Consider the following 12217-nt stretch of genomic DNA (forward strand, 5'->3'; position numbering starts at 1 on the left):
CAACATTTCTTTGGGTAGTGTGTTGAATTCAAGCCATGTCGGTTTTATAAATCCCTGCCTCAAATCCCAAATTCAGATATACTGTCAAAATGTGAAAACCATATATTCAGTATTTGGACTACAAGCTGTTCCACAGTGTACTTAATGTAGCAGACTGCAGCATTAACCATCCTGTAATAATCCTACTAACTGGTCTACTGCTTCTGTTGTGTTTCAGTTTTTTTAAATTACCCATAAACCACCACAAGCATGATGTGTCTGATTCCTCTTTGTAGAATAAGGCCCCACAGACGCTGACACCAACTCGAAGGAAACCCCTTGAGAGTGACTTTGAAACAATCAAACTCATCAGTAATGGAGCTTACGGGTAAGAAGAAAGGGCCTTGATTTCAGCTTTCTTTTCTTTTTCTTGGCATGGATTTAGTTTTCCAAAAGATTTGTTGCAAACTTTTTAATTATTTTAAAATGAGAGCTACAAAAACTTCCAAGATTGAAAAGAAGTCAAAAGGCACCTTGTTCCTCTCTGAAGATCGTTGAAAATCTACTGCATTGTGACCTTAGAGTTCATTGTATTAAGTCATTATATATAATTATCTATAATTATCTTGTCAGAAACTAATTTCCCCCCTTTTGATCAAACACCAAGAGTATCAACAAAGTGGATTTCAACTAATTATGCTGCAGCATGTTTACTTATTCTGTGACATAAAAGAGCTCCCAAAGTGCTGGAGTTGCCCCCATTACCCCATTGAGAGAAAGGCAACAATATCAAAGAGAGGAGGGGCAATTTTACATTCAAATTTCATCCTCTGACACAGTAAAGCCAGCTTCATGCAGAGATGATCCATCTATGCATTTGTGGGTTGAATTAGATGGGATGGGAATTTCAAATCTCAGAAATAAAAGTTAAAAGTTGCAAGTAGCCAGTGAAATAGCTGCTTCATCCCCTTGTCTTTGCCCACATTTCTTATGAGAAAAGAAGTCTTTTTACTGTTTAGTGTAGAGATTATAGGTCTAATGTGGCTCATGTGGCTTTTGACAGGGCCGTATATCTGGTCCGCCACAAGGAGACCCGACAACGGTTTGCCATGAAGAAGATAAATCGTCAGAACTTGGTTCTTAGGAACCAGATCCAGCAGGCTTTTGTGGAGCGGGACATCCTAACCTTTGCTGAGAACCCCTTCGTTGTCTCCATGTTCTGCTCTTTTGAGACACGACGACACCTCTGCATGGTCATGGAATATGTGGAAGGTAAAGTAGTGTTGTGAATGATCTGCACGTATGTTTCTAATTTAGACACTTGGTTCAATTTAATCTATAGCATCTTACAGTAAGTGGTAATGTAGAGCTAAAAATAAGAAATAATGAAAATGAAAGTAGTTCAGGCAACAGAAAGGAAAGCATAGGTTATGCATTGATGTTTTTCTCTTCCATTAAGGTGGAGATTGTGCCAACCTGCTCAAGAACATGGGCCCACTGCCTGTAGAAATGACAAGGATGTATTTTGCTGAAACGGTCCTGGCCCTGGAGTACCTTCACAACTACGGCATCGTGCATCGAGATCTCAAACCTGACAAGTGAGAACACAAACCAACTCCCACTTCACTCCTGTTTAAGATGAGAACAACACTGTCTGAGCAAAATGTTTCAGTATGATCCAGCTGTGATCCAGCACTCTTGCTTTTCCTAAGGATTCATTACATTAAAGCTACTACAACAAGTTTTTAACTGGTTTTGAATCGGACATTAGCAAGTTAAAAGCAAGAAAGAGGAACTTTTTATTCAGAAAATTTATTTTTTAACGTGATATTTTATGGTCGTGGTGGAGGAAACAGTATCGCTTTTGCACGCAAAGGCCTCAAAAATTCCAGTTTTGCTTTTTGGGTACTTTCATTTGCATACATTTGGTGAAAGTATTGACCATTCAAAAGTATAATATACTGTTTATGTTGATAGATTTTTCTAAAAACTGTTTCCACCCAACAGCCTATTGATCACATCCATGGGCCACATCAAGCTGACAGACTTTGGCCTGTCTAAAATTGGTCTGATGAACATGACCACCAACCTGTACGAGGGTCACATGGAAAAAGACACGAGAGAGTTTGTTGACAAACAGGTGAGACAGAAACAAAGAAATCTTAATTAGTAACAGCTGTGATTGTGGAAGCAGCTGTTTCTCCTCCACAAACTCACTTGTGTTGGTTTGCCTGTGCAGGTGTGTGGCACTCCAGAGTACATCGCCCCGGAGGTGATCCTCAGGCAGGGTTATGGGAAGCCAGTGGACTGGTGGGCGATGGGGATCATCCTCTATGAATTCCTGGTTGGCTGTGTTCCATTCTTTGGAGACACACCTGAAGAGCTTTTTGGACAAGTTGTCAGTGGTGAGCACATTAGTTAAACCATTTTGAAGAAGTGGAAGAATTATTTTCTAATGTACAAATTTACATACACTTCACTTGACTTTTCTTTTACTATGTCGTATATGCCAAAGGCCAAGATATGGAGATAATGTTGTTTTTGTACAAAAAAAAAGAGCTTTGCTGTTACGAATACCGCAGTGCTTTCAGAAGTTATGTTATTGTTATTTTATACTTTTATTTAGCTTGTTTTTCTGTTTTTTTTTGCAGATGAAATCATTTGGCCAGACGGAGATGATGCCTTACCTGCTGATGCCCAGGACTTGATCACCCGCCTGCTCAGACAGAGTCCTTTAGACCGACTAGGAACTGGTACTACTTTGTTCAGTGCTGATAAACACATGGAAAAGCGGCAGTTTATGTTTGATAAAGACTGCTGCTGAAAAATAAGAGTGTTTTCTCTGGATCCAAAAATTCTATATTAGATTTTGTAGCAGTAGAAGGAAAATTGAAATGGTGACTTTCTCCTAAACATAATTCTATTAATAATAAAGTCCATATGTGAATCCAGAATAAAACATTATATTAGAAAAAGTTAAGTCTTGTATTAAATATGTTTTGCCTCTTCAGTTTTATTGAAGTCTCGAGGCCATAGTGTTTTAAAACTTTGTCCCAATTTTCATTGGCTGTGAAAACTTTGTGGTTGTAGGCGGAGCCTCAGAGGTCAAACAGCACCCCTTCTTCCTGGGTTTTGACTGGAATGGACTACTGAGGCAGAAAGCTGAATTCATCCCTCAGCTGGAGGCAGAAGACGACACCAGCTACTTTGACAGTACGTTACAGTTGAGATTATATAAAATTTAAGTTATTGCTGACATCAGCTCAAAGGATGTGTTTTCTCCAACGTTTAAAACACACTCACACAATCAAAGTAATTTGTGGAAACTAGGTGCCTAGTTATTTATTTTCTGTACAGTTTCTTTTATGTAAATATATCTCAGATTTTTTTGAGCATCTTTTCATCTTCCTGTTTTCAGCTCGTTCAGAGCGTTACCATCATTTGGCGTCTGACGAGGATGAGGAAACCAATGATGAAGAGTCTTCCTTGGAAATCAGACAGTTTGCTTCCTGGTCACATCGCTTCAGCAAGGTAACGGCTACCTTTGTAATGTGTAGAGGTTTGGAGGTTCAAAAATAAAATGAAATGAAATGAAACTTGCTGTTGATACTTAACAACATTTACTGTCACACTAATTACATTATTGATTTATTGAGTTCAGCAGAAATGATCAAGGTCATGCCACATTATGTTGCCTGTTGTATTTATATGAGTGTTTGCTTACATAAAAATGTCACCAACGTTTTAGCCAACATGATGCCAGAATTAATACAAGGGTTTTCCCCACCATTATAAGACACAGCACCAAAGCGTGTCTGCACAGCACCAGCGTCAGATGAAAACGGGTCACGCTGCTTCTGTCCTCTCATCATCTGCTGAATTAAAAGTCTGTTACTCTTTTACTTGCATTATTATGCTATTATGTTATTTTATCTGTGGCACAAAATGGTCTTAGAATGACAATAATATTAGCGCAATCATTTCTGAACAATATATCATCCTACAAAAGCAGTTATTGTGACAGATGGCTTTTGCTAGGCTGTGACGCATTATTTTGCTGTGCTGGATAGTCACAATGAACTTGTTTCAACAGCCTTCATTAGCCTCACCAAAGAAACAGACAACTCAGAGCTTCAAAATTCTGCAAAAAAAAAAAAAAGAATCAGAGTGTAAGATAAACTGATCACTTCTCATTTTAAATACCTCAGAGATGAGCCGTGTCTTTTCAGTGCTGCTTAGATAACAGTGTTATATGGGTGGAGCGCTTCTAGTACGGCTGCTAGACAGTCCGTTACATCATCTGGAAGCTCTTCAGTACTCAGCTTAGCTCTCTGTTTCACACCAACTCTCCTCCTCAACTGTGCAATATCAACATTTCCTATTTGCAATCAGTGTAAATTCAACTGTGTGTCTTTGATGTTTAAACAGTGACCATCTATTGTTTATACTGTTTCTATTGTTTATATCTTGCTTATGTACTTATTGCTTTCTTAATTACTTATTATTTATTCATGCTTTTTATTGATGGTTCATGCTCTTGTCTGTCCTGTCGTCTGTGCTGCTGCAACTTTCACCTTTGTGGGATTAATAAAGGATTATCTTATTTCATTCAACTTCTCAGGTTTACAGCAGCACAGAACATCTGGCAACGCCGTCCAACCTGAGCTTCTCCTCTGACCGCAGCCACAGTGAGGACAAGGAGGACCGCGGGGACATGGGAGGACTCAGTCCCTCCCCGAGCCCCGCAGAGGGCAGCGTGGAGCGCAGGCATGCCGGACGCATGGCCAGGTGAGCACAGTTGGAAAGTGTGTCACACCATGTATCATGAGCTGCTTTTATCCTGTCATAGTTTTTTGGAGGGTTTTGAGGTTAAAATGCCTTTATTATTTAGCACTTTGTTGCTGAGTTACATGTAGAATTGCTACAGAAAAACTGACATGAGACAGTGTTCTGCGTTGTTATGTGATCACTGGGACTCTTGCACCAGTTGATTTACTGCTCAAACTGATCTTTGGCTGCTTTCAGCCTTCGCCCTCGGGCTTCCTCCAGCTCCTCCCAGTCTGAGAGGAGCACCAGTCCTCTGGTGATGAGCAGCACCCACAGCCTGGAGACGATGCCTCGCTTCGCCCTCTCCACGGATGATGAAGGTAGATACAGACTGACGTTGATATTTTTCATATTTTATATCAGTATTTCTATTAGAGACTTGAACACTGAGCGTATTTCCATGTTTTTACCCGTTTCACCGATGTTTCCTGCAGCTGAGGTGGTTGTGTCAAACCTTCGGAGGATCAGGATTCGCAGCAACAGCACCGGTGCCAAACACTCATCTCCCAAGGAGCCGGCAGGGCCTCGACGATTCGGTAACCAGCTGGAGACGCCAGACAGACAGAGGCTTCCATGCGGAGGAAAGGTTCCCAAGTCAGCCTCTGTCTCAGCCCTGTCTCTCATCATCACCACAGGTACAGAAGTTTATCATCAACACCTTGGAGTCGTGCCGAAGACAGAATTAACATGACAATGAGCCGCTGATGTTAAGTGCTACACATAGAGATAGCACATTTGCTGATTCTAGCTTCTTCAATTTAAGGATTTGCCTCTTTTCTTCGTGAGTCTTTCCATTTTGGACTGTTGGTTGGACAAAAGCAGCCATTTTGGAGACGTCACTTTGGGCTCTGGGAGATTGTGACAAGAAACTTTCATATTTTTTTGACATTTTATAGACTAAACTGGGTGTCTGCAACCCCCTAAGTAAGCATTTTATCTTCTCTGACTGTATAAATGGCATCAGGTCACTCAGCCACAAAGTTAGTTCAGGTGGATTTGTTGATTTCCAATTTAATAATATTCTTCGGTGCACAAGAGTGTCATAAAAGCAATTATGTTTTTAGGTTTTTTAGGTTTTTCCTTGTGTGATGTTTTCAATCTGTGGTACCAGTAACTGCTGTTGCGTGGGTTAGAAATCAATATCAAGTGCCTCTGATAGTGTTTTAAAGATCACAGACCAGTAAGTTGTCAGAGCAGGGCATGACCAAAACAAATGGGTGAAGCACCACAGCAAAAAAAACTTCTTATAAAAAACCCTTTCTGAAGCTGTGGATTGTTCTGTTGACATACTGAAAGGGAAACCGTCCTGTGTTTGTTTCAGACGACTCGCCTGGCGGCCTCCAGCCCAGTCCCATCTCCCCACGCTCCCTGTCCTCCAACCCTTCGTCCCGTGACTCCTCCCCGAACCGGGACCTGTCGCTCAGCTCTGGCAGCCTGAAGCCTCCCATCGTCATCCACACCTCAGGGAAGAAGTATGGCTTCACCATGCAGGCCATCAGAGTCTACATGGGCGACAGCGACGTCTACACAGTGCATCACATGGTGTCGGTGGGTGTCACCACGAGACTAACACAACACGCAGCTTTAACTTGTCCTGAGGTGTTTTAAATGTCATGTGTCCATGTCGAGTAATGTCTTTTACTCTGATGACAGTAAACCAGAATAGAGAGGTATAAAAAGGTGGTTATGTAATGCTCAGATCAAACTCCTCTCCTCACTCTCGCTGTGTTGCTGTTTTAACAGAGTGTGGAGGAGGGCAGCCCCGCTTACCAGGCAGGGCTCTGCACTGGAGACCTCATCACCCACGTGAACGGAGAGTCTGTCCAAGGGCTGGTCCACCCTGAGATGATAGAACTGTTGCTGAAGGTACAGCAACTTGCTCACACGGCTGAGACTTTGTTTGATACTCAGTTTAAGTTGCTCTGTATCGTCCTTAACACAAACGAATCATTCTTTGTAATCTTTGCAGAGTGGCAGCAAGGTGGTGCTTCAGACCATTGCACTTGAGAACACGTCAATCAAAGTGGGTCCAGCTCGAAAGACTAAACACAAAGGCAAGATGGCTCGACGCAGCAAAAAGAGCAAGAGGAGAGACAATTACGACAGGTGAGAGTCTGATGTTTGGTTTTCTGTCGGTCTCTGCGATGTTACTCATCAAATGTTTTCTGAGGTTTGCTTTGTGAGGTCGCCAGAAAAACGAACTTGCACAACTCAGTGCTGTGTCCCCCTCTAGTGTTAGACATAGTTAAGTGAAGTCGATAAGCAGCTTACTTAATATTCACTGATATATTATTGAATTTAACAATCCAAGTTTTATATCTGGCACATACGTATTAATAACAAACATTTTCAGTGAAATTCTCAGAATTTGGTGTCTCCATAGCATCCAGACTTAGAAAAATACACCAGGAATTACAATAACATCTGCATTTATAAACTTGTTATTAGTGTTTGCATCATGGTGGTTTATGTCTGTGGCCTCATTGTCATTTTTGTGCTGCTTTTTAGCTTTAAGCCTTAGTTAGACCTTAGTGAGGTGGCTGTTGCACGATTCACACCAGCTGTATTTTGCAGCTGTCTTTTAAGGTGTTTTTTCCGTGTTGGATGTCATGAAAGGCTGTTATTCCACCCTGGCTGTCACTTTTTGTGGCAATGCAGTATGCATTTTACTCTAACATTACTGGTGACCTAATGAAAACAGATTTGGGTCCCATTTAGACTTCTGAGTCTCACTTTGGGAAACACTACATTAGCTGTTTGTATATTTGAAATATAGAAAACTTTGCAGCCGTCAAAACACCTCCGAACCTGGTGTCAGTGCCACTGCTTGACTTACTGAACAACACGATTTCACATTTCTGACTGCTCTTCTTCCTTCAGGCGACGAAGCATCTTGAAGAAGCTGTCCAAGCAGAGCACAGTGATGCACAGCAGTCGCAGCTTCAATTCAGGCCTCCACCACTCAGTTTCCTCCAGTGAGAGTCTCCCGGGCTCCCCGACACACAGCCTCTCCCCCGGCCCCTCCACACCCTGCCGGAGCCCCGCACCCGACCATCAGGCCTTTGGTGAGCTCAGTGCGGCTTCAGAATGATTCATGATGATATTAAATGTTTTTTGTGGTTATTGACTCAGTAGAGGCTTTATAGTGACATTATGAATAGCGCTATTGTGGACACCTTTTAGAGAACTGGCTGCATGTAGATATGGTGAATTATAAAGGTTTCTGCTGTTTCTGAAAGTTTTTTCCTCTGCCTTCCAGACAATAACTCCCCTCAGAGCACATCTCCGTGCTCCAGCTCTCCTAGTTCCCCCGCCGCACACATCCGGCCCAGCTCTCTGCACGGACTGGGCTCCAAACTCAGTACGCAGCGCTTCACCAAGGTGGGCCGCCGGAAGTCAACCAGCAACATCCCACCCTCACCCTTGGCCTGCACCTCCACCTCGTCCTCCACCCAGCAGCTTTCTCCACAGCGCTCTCCCTCTCCGCTGTCAGGCTTCGCTAAAACCCTTCACACCTACCATGGAAAAACCCTGTCCCCACCCACAATCGTGAGACACATTGTCCGTCCCCGCAGTGCCGAGCCACCTCGATCTCCTCTGCTGAAGAGGGTGCAGTCGGCCGAGAAGCTGTCTGGGGTTTATCATGGTGATAAGAAGTCGTACGCCCCTCGCAGGCACACGCTGGAGGTGCCGTTTTATGGTGAGGGCGACCTGCTCGGAGACTCTGAGGCGGAGGGTGCCTGTGGAGGCTCCTACATCGTCGCTGATCACGGCAGGCTGGGCGGGTACATTGGCAGCCAGAGGATGAGAGATGGGATCGAACGGTCAGAGCAGCTGGTTGTGATGCGAAAGCTCAACCTGTCAGAGCGGCGAGACTCGTTCAAGAAACAGGAGGCAGTGCAGGAAGTGAGCTTCGACGAGCCAGAGGAGAAAACCAGCACCACAGTGACGGAGACAACCACAGCCCCAGGAGAACAATCAGAACATCAGCAGCACAGGACGGCCTGGAGGCTCTCTCGACCACAAACCAGCGAGGACGTGGAGCTGGAAGTGCCGGTGGTGAGGAGATTCACGCTGGTGCCGCAGATCGCCGTGCAGGGCTCAACGGAGAGCGAGCAGGATGAGTGGGAGCCATGTTCAGACAGTGAGGAAACCAACGAGACACCTGAGCTGGAGGTGGAGGTGGAGGTGGCTTCATTTCAGCCACAGCAGGCAGGACGTTCTGTCGCTGAGTGCAGACAGGCAGCAGAAACCTCCTCTGCTGCTTCTCATTGTGGACCGTCAACAGAGAAGACAGAGTGCACAGAGGAAACGCCACAAAAAGGGAATCTGAGAAAGTGACTGCACTCATTTCAACTGCTCATATCTTTTTTTTTTTTTTTTCCTCACAAAAGTTGGAAGCTCATTTACAGACTTGTGTGGCTGAGTGCAAGTGGAAGAAGATTTTACTTGAATTTTGTAATTGTAAATATTTGCCTGAAGGCATTGCAGACGTTCTGGTCTTATTTATTACATTTGTAAACTATGATGAGGTAGTAACAGGGAAAGAGGGAAGTTCTCGTTGGTTGAATAGCCAAGGCTCAACATTTTTGTATCCATAAAATGTTGTTTTTATGTGTTTTGACTGGATTTTTTTTAAATAAATGTCTATTTTTTCAAATAGATTGGAGTGGTTCAGAGTAGTTTGATAATGCTGGGCATAACTGAAGGACCAAAAGGTACGAGAAGTCATTTTTGAAGCTAAAGTTGTGCTAATTTTTTTTTTTCTCCTCCTCAGTGTCAGTGTAGATCTGAACAGTGCAGCTTCCAATAGTGTAAAACCACTGTTCTACTAATCTCCACAAACCTAATAATGACCTCTGGTTCACACTGTCAGCAGCATGGTTCATGTGTCAGTTTCTGATCAATTAGCCAGACTGTATCTACAATATACAACAACAGTACTTAGAACTACAAGTACCATTTTAAATTAAATATTGTTTGGTACAGATCCCTGCAAAAATCACACCATAATCAATATGTTCTCATATGTTTTTCAATGAAAATCAGAATAATAATGTAAAAATAATAATTCCCTGCAAAATGAATGACAATTTATATGTCAAAATAATCTTAATTAGATATTTTTTCTAAATTGTTCAGCCCTAGTTGCGAACTGTTTGCATGAAAAACTATTGAAACAATCAATCCAATAATCAAAGTGTCAAACATTTGCTGGTTCGAGTTTCTTAAATAAAGAAGCAATTTAAGCACTTGGGGCTCTGGGAAATTAGGATAAGCATAAGCATTTTTCACATTTTCTGATGTTTTACACACTAAAGGATTACCTAAAATTTGTAAAAATAATTGTTAATGAAAATACTTGTCAGTTTCCGCCCAAACTGACTTGTTGATCATGTTTCTCACAGTGTGAATTCACAGTCACATTCTTCTAAAATGTGGAACCAGTCAATGCAGGGTAACACTGCACGCTGTCCAAGTATGACTTTGAAGAGCAATCTGTCATGACGCAGATTTATAAAGGGTATTATGTGCCATGATATCAGTGCAGTGTCCTCTAAGCCATATCTTTGAAGACAGAGATGAAATCTTTTGTGTTGTTTGTAATCTCAATATAAAGATGTTCCTAAGTATTTTTTTTCACTGGTACCTTGACAACATCTCATAAAAGAGGAAATTGATAGTGAAGTTCTGGATGCTGCAGAACATGACACACGCTGCTTTGTGGCTACTCGATGATATAAACTTTGTGTGGTACCACATCACAGAGGTATCTCAAATTAATTGTGTTTTTCACACTGGTTCAGCATGGCTCTGCGTCTTGTTGTAATAACTTACTCTAATCAAAGCATGAAACTTGCAAGAAAAACGTCGAGCAGCCATGTGGAAGTCTACGTCTTCTTCAGAGCCTGGAGGGAATGTCTTTTTGTTTGAAACGTTTTACTATTTATTTTTTGGTCTTTCCTTACTTGGACATTTTGTACCTGGAAATGTGTTGGATCTGCGAGTATTTTTCTCCTGGAAATTGTAGCTTCTGTCTTTTTTTTTTTCACAAGCATGTAAGAGACATCATGCATAAAAGAGCTGTTCCTTCTTAATTTTCTGTGTAGTGATGTTTACATCGAGGGGGAAAGTGCACTAATGTATTTTGACATGAATTTTGTAAGTGAATGTTGAAAACGGCAGAGGGAAACCCTTACATTGAATCCAAACCCAGGGCTTCTTTGATCAAATGCTATATGTCTTTGTATTGTACAGATCTTGATGTATATTTTGATAACAAGGATGTATAATTCCATGTGTTCAGGACTTGATATGCACAACGACAATTTGATGCACCAAGACGTTGGGGAGTCTGGCGTGAGGGAATGAGCTGTTTTTACAAAACTTCAGAACAGTATTTCGCTCCTGCTTCAGACTGGATGTACTCTACACTTTTCCACTACAATGATGGGAGTTTTTGAGGTTTATTGTCTTATTTGTCAGTGGCTTTATTCTGGCTTTTTGTACCAACTTTCTCTCAAGTCTTCTGTTTATAAAATCAGAATTGTTGATGTGACTTAAGTCCTCCTTTTAAAAAAGTCCTCAAATCTCCTCATGACGACCTTTATGGGATGCTGTTGTCGAAATTATGTGTCGCTGAACGGCTCAGTTACTTTTGCAGTCTGACAGAATTGTTTACAATGAACAAACATGCTGTGTACTGTACAGACATTTTCTATCCTGTGGCTGTATATGATGAAATTACCCTCTTTGATACCACGAAAGAAAACGTGACATATCTGTTTTTGTTTTGTTCTTTTGAAACTGTTCATAAAGAGTAAATTTAGCACCAAGCTGAGAAGCATTTGGTGTTTTTACATTCACTTAAGTACCTGGTTTATCATCAGCTTGCTGAAAATACCAGTTTTCATAGATGTCATTAAAAGGAGCAGCCCAGTTTTAATTGGGATGAAAAGAAACCTAGTTAGTAGAGCTAGATTTCCTCTGGAAAACCCTGTTTTTTTGGCCCCATGTACACTTAACCTGGTTTGTGTTTTTTTTTTTTTTTTTTTTTTCAAACATCCAGAGCTTCAATGATAATCAATTAGTCAATTGTTGAATTAGTTAATTGCCATCTATTTTGATAATTGATTGATAATTTGAAAAAAATATCAAATTAAATGTTAATCTTTTCTTTTTTCTATACTCCTCTATGACAGTAAACTGAATATTTTTGGATTGTGATCAAAAAATCAATCGATCAACAGGTTATCCACTAATGAAAATAATCAATAGTTGAAGAGGGATGGACATTAATCCAGAGCAAGGCTGTAACTAGCGATTATGTTCATTGTCAGTTAATCTGTTGATTATTTTCTCGATTAATTGTTTAGTTGTTTGGTCCATAAAATGTCAGGAAAATGAAAAA

General features: G+C 41.4%; 1 protein-coding gene across 3 annotated transcripts in view; it reads left to right on the forward strand.

Annotated features, from left to right (window-relative positions):
• mast3b (microtubule associated serine/threonine kinase 3b) overlaps positions 1-9534 on the forward strand; it is a 46745-nt gene extending 37211 nt beyond the window's left edge. For all 3 annotated transcript variants that reach the window (XM_084723193.1, XM_084723194.1, XM_084723196.1), the window contains 16 exons: positions 276-367; positions 1043-1251; positions 1439-1577; positions 1987-2119; positions 2219-2384; positions 2631-2732; positions 3070-3192; positions 3398-3510; positions 4601-4767; positions 5005-5126; positions 5241-5441; positions 6128-6354; positions 6550-6672; positions 6776-6912; positions 7687-7871; positions 8066-9534. In XM_084723193.1, the coding sequence (XP_084579319.1) occupies positions 276-367; positions 1043-1251; positions 1439-1577; positions 1987-2119; positions 2219-2384; positions 2631-2732; positions 3070-3192; positions 3398-3510; positions 4601-4767; positions 5005-5126; positions 5241-5441; positions 6128-6354; positions 6550-6672; positions 6776-6912; positions 7687-7871; positions 8066-9147 (3321 nt within the window). In that variant the 3' untranslated portion in view covers positions 9148-9534. The remainder of the gene's footprint in view (positions 1-275; positions 368-1042; positions 1252-1438; positions 1578-1986; positions 2120-2218; positions 2385-2630; positions 2733-3069; positions 3193-3397; positions 3511-4600; positions 4768-5004; positions 5127-5240; positions 5442-6127; positions 6355-6549; positions 6673-6775; positions 6913-7686; positions 7872-8065) is intronic.
• Positions 9535-12217: the final 2683 nt, after the last annotated feature.

The sequence above is a fragment of the Lutjanus erythropterus genome, chromosome 7 (genome assembly GCF_056507025.1).
Source record: "Lutjanus erythropterus isolate fLutEry1 chromosome 7, fLutEry1.hap2, whole genome shotgun sequence".
NCBI classification, from domain to species: domain Eukaryota; kingdom Metazoa; phylum Chordata; class Actinopteri; order Lutjaniformes; family Lutjanidae; genus Lutjanus; species Lutjanus erythropterus.